General features: G+C 42.7%; 1 protein-coding gene across 1 annotated transcript; it reads left to right on the top strand.

Annotated features, from left to right (window-relative positions):
* The first annotated feature begins 1,070 nt into the window (after positions 1–1,070).
* On the top strand, positions 1,071–4,823 carry LOC137151875 (monocyte chemotactic protein 1B-like). Its single transcript, XM_067546380.1, has 3 exons — positions 1,071–1,181; positions 2,859–2,976; positions 3,787–4,823. Exons 1-3 carry the CDS (start codon positions 1,112–1,114, stop codon positions 3,950–3,952), a joined length of 354 nt encoding a protein of 117 aa, XP_067402481.1. The 5' UTR covers positions 1,071–1,111; the 3' UTR covers positions 3,953–4,823.
* The last annotated feature ends 3,372 nt before the right edge of the window (positions 4,824–8,195 follow it).

Below are 8,195 nucleotides of genomic sequence, written 5' to 3'. Positions count from 1 at the left end.
CTTCCTGGTGGGGGCTGAGGTGGGCCTTAACCCCCATTATCACGGGGCCCCACCCCTATGCCTCGTCTTCCCCCACAAGGTCCTGCCATCTGGCCAGGCCAGAAGCTGGAGTCGGGCCATGGTAAGAGCTGCCCAGGGAACCCCAACCGCTGTGGGGACTCTGCACCCGCTACTTGTCTTGGGCAGCGCATTCCAGGGAGGTGGGGACATGGGCCAGGGGCTGGCACTCCAGGCTCCCAGCCCCCTGCCCAAGGCAGGTGGAGGGTCCGGGGCTCCCCACAGTGGCCCAGGCAAGCTGGGCAGCTCTTACTACAGCCTGGCTCAGGCTTCTGGCCTGGCCAGGGGTGGGGCCTTGCGGGAAAAGGAGGAGCCAGGGGCAGGGCTGTTCTGGCACTGGTGGCCCCTCTTCCCACAGGTTCCAGCACTGTTGGGGCCCCCACATTGGCTGGGGCCCCTGGGCCTGTGTGTTAATCTGCCACTGATGAGCAGACTAGGAATAGTTGCTCTCACAGCAAAGCAGTGTAAAAGGCATCCCAGGTTGGAGAATTGAGCTGTCCATCAGTCCAGATTGTACCATGGGTAATGTCATAGCTGGCACTGACGTACAACTGCTAAGGACAATTCAATTTATTCCTGTTTCCATTAGCAAGGCCTCCTGTCATGTAACTCATGTTTCCCTATTAAGTGGTCTCGGAGTGACCTAGCTCTGAGCAGTCACTTTTTGCCTCTGTGGTGGGGTTTAACTTTGAATGCTCATAGCTTAGATATCAAAGGATGGGAACATTACTGGTTTCCACTGCAGAAAAGTGACTTTTTTTCAGCCTAAAATAAGACATGCTTGCAAAGTGTTAGCAAGATGCAACCACAGCTCAGTTTGTGGCAGGAAAAAGCCTTCAGAGGGGGGCTAGCAAGAGAAGGAGGAGTTTTTCTGCACCTTTTAAAAAAAAGTACTGATTGTTTCTCAGATTTTCCATCTCTACTCACCCCCACCATGACGCCCCTTTTATTGGGTGCAGGAAGTGAGCTGACCATTAAAAAACAGTATATAAGCTCGGTGAAAGGGGCTCCGATGATCATTTTCACCTCTGCTACTTCAAAGAAGCAATCAGCAATGAAACTCCACACAACAAACATCCTGGTCATTTTCTGTCTCGGCATCTTTACTGTGAGCACTGTGAGAGGTAAGTTTTTAACTCAACAAGAACATAGCAATATCCATGCTATATCAGACCAGGGGTCCATCCAATCCAGTATACTGTCTCGGGCAATGATCAGTACCCGATATGTAAGAGGAAGGAGTGAGAAAACTGATAGTGGACAGTTATGGAATAACTTGCCCATAGGAGAAGTTTCTTCCTAACCCCTATCGACTGGTGTTTGGTTTATGCCCTGAAGCCAAGAGAGTTTATATCCCCTACAAACGCTTAAGCCTAACTAAAGCATCTACGGATGCTCTCATTATCCATATACATTTCTAAAACCCTTTTTGATCTTACTGATCTATTGTGGCAATGAGTTCCACAGGTTGCTTATGCATTTTATAAAAAAATGTCTTTCAATCAGTTTCAAGGATGTTGCCTTTTAATTTTGTTGGTTGCGTCCTTCTTCTAATGTTATGAAAATGGAGAGCTCCCAGTTTATTTTCTACAGACTGTTCATTATTGTATATACCTTTGTCGTATTATAGCTGGGTTCAAAAAAGAACTAGATACGTTAATGGAGGATAACTCCATCAATGGCTATTAGCCAACATGTTTAGAGATGCAATCCCATGCTTAGGGCAACCCTAAACCTCTGACTACCAAAAGCTGGGAATGGAAGACATGTGGATCACTCCACAATTGCGCTATTCTGTACTCTCCCTGTGAAGCTCAGGAATATACTTCTGTCAGACGCTGGATACTGGGAAAGATGGACCATGGTCTAACTTAGTATGGCAACTCTTATGTTTATCATGTCACTTCTTATTTGTCTCCTCTCTGATCTATATAGTCCTAGGCTTTTTAATCTCTCCCTGTATGGAAATCTTCCCAAATCTCTAATAATTTTCATTTACTTTCTATGGAATCCTTGTGTATTTATGCTAAATCTTTTTTGAGGTAGGATGTCTAAAGTGAAGACAGCATTCAAGACTACATCACACCACTAATTGGTGCAATGAAATTATGACATTTTCAATCTTATTAGCTATTCCTTTCTTAATAAGGTTTAAGATCTTGTTTGCTTTTTATGAGCATAGCTGCACATTGGTCATGTTTTAAATTAACTGTCCACAGTGACACTTAGATCTTTATCCTATTAATCATGAACAATTAATAAACTACATGGCATTTGTAACAGACCATACTTGTTGCAAAAACTCATCCATATATACGTAGGCACATATACAAATACACACAAAAATGAGTGCAAACAAGAAGAAAAAAACCACATGCATAACCATAGTCATACCCAGTTCAGACAGAACCACAAAAATAAAAGATGAATACAAAAAAAAATTCACAAAACTCCACAAACCCCAAACACAGCTCCTCCCACACACTCAATATGATCTGCCCTATACATCCAATTGAAACTGCAGAGAAAATTTAGGAAGGCCGAGTGTAATTATTACTCACTTTGGAATTTCGCCAGGACATCCACTTTTACAACAGTTGCCATGGCTTTTTAATGATCTCAGGTGATCAGGAGTTTGGTTGTATATCTCCTATGTAAGAAGCATGCTTAAGAAATGGATCCCAGTACATTTGCCTATAGGTATTTCAATTGTACTTTAACACACAATAATTTCCACTTACTGTAAAGAATGACTGTTCATTTAGCATTAGTTTACCATCTATCTATTTTTTCCCCCGTAGGAAGTGCTGCAAGTCAAATCGTGCCCAGAAGCTCCTGTATAGACCTGGCAACGCAGAAGCTGGACATCAGAAGACTTGCTACATATGAGACGCAGAACATACCAGTAAAAGCTGTGATGTAAGTATCTGGACCAGTCTTCAAGCTAATCTAGAGACACATGCTGCTGATAGCAGGAGAGAAAGGGCAGGTTCACTCACCCCAGCAAGCATGAGGGCATTAAATCTGACCAAACATACTATTGAAGAGCATTCTTTCATTTCTAATATGTTGTAACTGTTAGTGGATGAACCTCAAAAGGTCTGGAGGACTTGTGCTGTTCAGAGAAGCATCTACAATTTGACTGAACAGACAAACCTTTTTGATCAAGAAATTGGGAGGAGGAAATCTTACAAAGAGCAAAAGCTGTTTTGAGTGGCATGCTCTGGAATAGCAAAGGGTGCTCTGCCAATTGGCAGCGAGCTACATTGAGCTGAGCTGTGTGAAGGAAACTTACAGAACAGCTAAGTGTCATTATACCTCTTTCTAGAGGATGTGACCAGTCCTTCAATCTCAGGAGCATCTATTTAGTTTTGGTTCTTGTGGGATAAACGTGGGGCCAAACTTTCAGAAGAGCTCAGTATGCTAGATACGTAGCTCTTTTGAAATGTCTGGCTATACAGTATATGCCTATGTACATATATGAATACACTACATATATATATATATACACACACACATATGCTATGTTTGTAGAGTTGATGTCCATGCCATATGGTAGAACCGGCTCATTCCCGGTTTGCCGCTCTTTAGTGATGCAACCACCCCCAAACTCCTGCAGACAAAACCTTTGTACCACACCATGCCATAGAATAGAAACATGCACACAAGGTCTTGGTTAGGAGACAAGAATTTTAATGGCAGCCTGGCTTTCCTTTTCTTCCCCTGCAGGTTCATCACCAAGCAAGGTATCAAGATCTGTGTGCAGCCTGATCTTACATGGGTGCAGGATGCCATAAAATTCCTGGATAAAAAAAGACCTGCTCTCGGAAGGCCCAGGAACAAGCCCAAGTCCAAACCCAAACAAAAATCCAAACCCAAGCCCAAAGGCAATTAAGTAAATACAGTAGAGACACCAGCCAAACCTTCAGCAACTGCTTGTAACTTCTTCTAGTTGTTAATAGGAAATAAAGTCTCTGAACAACTGTGGGCTCATCGGAATCCATTCATCATTAGGGCAGGACTGACTGAGAATCATTCCATTTTATTGCTGGACTTTTTCGCACTGTTGTTTTCAGGTTTATTTCTGAAATGTTCATGAATAATTATTTATTACCATGTGTAGGCACCCCCACCCCACCTTCCACCTGGTTGAACTTCTATACAATCAGAAAGAACAGGGATGTGGGTGAAACTAGTTCATACAGGATGTGATCAACCTGTGGAACTCACAGCTGAAAGAGGTCAGTGTCAGACACTGGGGCTGGACTTTAAAAAGTATGAGTAAATAAGCTATGAGTAAACAACTATCATGCTCCAGGGCATCATAAGATAACTGCAGGATTCAGGAGGGAATTCCTGGCCCTTCTATCCCTCTATACAGTGTTGCATAAATATCTAGATGTATTGGGCCTGATTCGCCTCCCACTTTGCAACAATGCAAGCGTATTGGGACAGGTCCTCTCCCGGTGTAAATGATGGTCACTCTAGTGAGTGTAACTTGATGCAGATTTACACCAGTGGAGGATCTAGCCCACTGACTTCTGTGAAGTAACTCCTTATTTACACTGATGTGAGATAGATCTGAATGATTTGCTTTATTTTTTCCTTTGCTTTTCTCTGAAGCATCATGTGTAAGCCATGGCTGGAGACAGGAGACTGCACTTGATGCCAATCCTATGTACCAATCATTTATTCTCCAACTAGTGGAGAACCCTACCCAAGGGGCGCAAGAATATTCAGTGTAAAGATAAATTACATTTTAGAAATGAATGGATTCTAATAATTGTAGTGTTTTTGTTTTTTGTAAATTAATAAAATTCTTGCAAATCTAGAGTCAAATGGTATGTTTGTCTGCTTGTATGTGACCTGTATGGAGATTACAGAGTGGGGGCATGTAGGTTATAGCCAAAATCCAAGGTTTCATTGTCAGTCTAGGAGAAATTACCTTTCCAGCAACACGTGCTGCCACCTTCAATCGCTAACCGTCTAGGAGGAATTTGCATCCAAGCTTTTGTGTAATCTGTATCCCTATATCGTATAGATGAATTCATGTCACTCCAGGACTTCAATTCCCTCTTCTAGTTAACACTGCAGAAAGCATTCCTCCCCAACCTCTCATTGTGTGTCACTGAATAGCCCAGAACAGAGGTTCTCAAACTGGGGGCACACTCTCCTGGGGAGTTGCAGAATGTATTCGGAGAAGGGAGTGTGAGGAGCTTTAGGAAAAAAACTTACTGTGCATATTTTACCCACAGTAATATGCCATCCTTACTTCCGCACTGCTACTGGAGAGACCCAGCTCTGAAGGCAGAGTGGAGATTGGTGGCTGCTGGCCAGGTGCCCAGCTCTGAAGTCAGCACTGCTGCCAGCAGAAGCAGAGACGTAAGGGTGGCAATACCGTTCTTGACTGTCCCAGACAGCAGGCCGGAAAGGGAGGCCACTGGCCAGAGATGGAGGAGAGAGCTGAACATCTGTATGCAATACTGCCCTTGGAGCCAACCTTGTCTATTTTGCTTCCACTACATAGAGCTATGTCTGTTCTGCATTCTCACCTAAAGCTGCCATTTTGAACATACTAGAAAAACTGCAGCTGCAACAGGCTGTGGTAATAGAAGCATTGTTGGCTGAATGGCATGCTGAGAGAGGAAGATTCAGGCAGCCCAGCTGACTACAGCACAGAGCCATCATTCTGCAGGAGTACCCTGCACCTACCACCGGTTATGCAGCATCCACTCCTACTGCTTGTGTGCATGCCAGGGCAGAATTTGCTATACACGTACTTCTTATTGGTCCAATACTTTTACGCTCATCAAATAGTACGCTGTAGTCCACTACAATTAGCCTTACTGAAGTCAATGAAAAATTTGTAAATGAGGGTACCACAGTTTGGTGCTACACTAATTAGCTTCTTATATATGATTATTTTACATATGTGCCCACTATTAATAATTCATAATAATACATTAAATGATTAACAATTATTATTTAATTTAGTCATTAATATTTAATTCTGAATTATACGTAATCAATCCATATTGTTTGTCAGTCGCTATTAACAGCGATACTGAGAATCGTGTACTATATGTGGTTCCTAGTCCAAGTCAGCTCTTCACTGCAAGTCATTAATCCTCAAATACGGGCCTGCTTTGCCTTGACCATTGTTGAATGAAGGACTGCTTACATCAGTCCTTATGCTGGCTCTAGTTCCTTCCATATAGCCAGTTGCAAATGATTTCCAAGTCCCTATGTTGCCATGCACACCCTCATGCCCTGCTGTAGCATTTCTGAGGCTCTCGAAGAGCTTTATGAAGATAAGGCTGATCATCCCCATTTTATAAAAGGAATACCGCAACACAAAGGAATTAAGAGCTGGATGGCAGCATTACACGGCCCCACAAGCAGACCAAAGAGAGAATTGCAACTCTGAGACACACATTTTACTCCTGGTTCCCCCTTGCTCTAGTTGGGAGATATCTTGATCCTGATGTATGACAGCAGCAGATGAATTCCCCCTCCATGCCAGCTCCTCTGCCGGCTGATGTGTCGGAGGGAAACAGTGCCATGGCTCTGCCCATTCCCTGCCTGACCGTTCTCTACCTCTCTTGTGTAGGATACTATGCTGCCACCTGCAATGCAGGTATCCTGTGCAGGGGAATATGGCAGGACTTTGCACCCCTTACTCTCCCGTGTTCTGGTGTAAGAGCAGGTCATGATCCTTCCCTAAGGGACTCACACTGGTTACATAACAAGTCAGCAGTCACCCCTGGCCTTAGGCCCCGACTATTAACTCTAAAAACACGAGCTGTCGCCAGCACTAGTAGCCGATAACTACTTTTGATGTATAGCAATCCACTCACCCACAGCTAGGCACAATACATGTAAAGGTAATTCTTCTCCTGTGGGGGTAAATACTGGCAACACATAGAGATCCTTAACATGAACAAATATTCTCTGTGAACAGAGCTGTCTTGAGAGTCCTGGAAACAGATGGGTTCAATGGGGCAGCAACTCAGCTAGTGAAAATTGTTAACCTTACGCACCCGAGCCTTATCTGTTGTAAATTGGCATTGCTCCATTGACTTCATATTTCTATTAGTTTACACTTTATAAGAATACACAATTTATAAATACTTACTCTATATTTTTTATGCTGTCCACACATTCCCCAACATAAAGCTCTCTGTTAGGAGGGACTTTTAAAGTCTGACCATACAAATAATGTTTGCTCGGTGCCTTATGTGGCGCAGGGTTTATAAATAAAGTTATGATGTGCTACTGAATATCATAATATATATTGAAATAACATAGCAATAAAGAAAAAGCTCCACTCATCCCTCCCTCTCCGCCCCCTGTAACAGTGTAGATTGTAGACTTTGGAGAGATAAGAACCTTATTTCATATCAAGACTGAAAAATACAAGTTATGAGGCTCCGTATAAGAGTAATGGGATGAAATTTAAGGGCCTGTGCATCACAGGAGGTCAGATTAGATCAGTGTTCTTCATTGCAAGGCCCGGGAGCCAATGGCGGCTCCCATCGACCCTAAGTGCGGCTCCCTGACTAATTGGTTATTTCCCAATTTATTTTATTTTTGACAGTAGAATATGTACCGAGGTTATCAAAGTCCGCCTTCTTTACACGTCACATTGACCGCATGGTATGACGTGCTCCAATAAGTACATCTAAGTAAATCTGTTGTAAAATTAACCATAATATTACCATAGCAACCAACGCAGAACTTGGTATTCAACCGTTTGTGTCGTATATTATTTTTTGGCCCCAGTGAGTTACTGGAAAGAATGGATAGATTCTTAATTCTGTTGAAGAGAAAATCGGAAAGTGAAACAGGAGAAAAAGCAGATAAGAATGTAACTGGATATTAATGAAACGAACAAACAAAAGTTTTAGTTACACGAGTCTCTCTGTAACATTATGTAATTAAGGAGTAGCAAGCAATGTGTTAATTTAGTAGCTGATGTGGCTCTCACATTGAAGGTTTTTTTGCCAAAGTGACCCCCACTTGAAAAATAGTGAAGATCACTGGATTAGATGATCTAATGATCCCTTCTGGCCTTAAAATCTGTGAATCTATGAAAAGCAACTTCCACGTGCTCTTTATCCTATTTACTCATTTAAACA

The sequence above is a fragment of the Emydura macquarii genome, unplaced genomic scaffold (assembly GCF_026122565.2).
Source record: "Emydura macquarii macquarii isolate MOO-44397 ecotype Brisbane River unplaced genomic scaffold, CSIRO-AGI_Emac_v2 contig_1119, whole genome shotgun sequence".
Lineage (NCBI taxonomy): Eukaryota > Metazoa > Chordata > Testudines > Chelidae > Emydura > Emydura macquarii.
The sequence above is the reverse complement of the archived record's forward strand: the minus strand, read 5'-3'. Positions and strand labels throughout refer to the sequence as shown.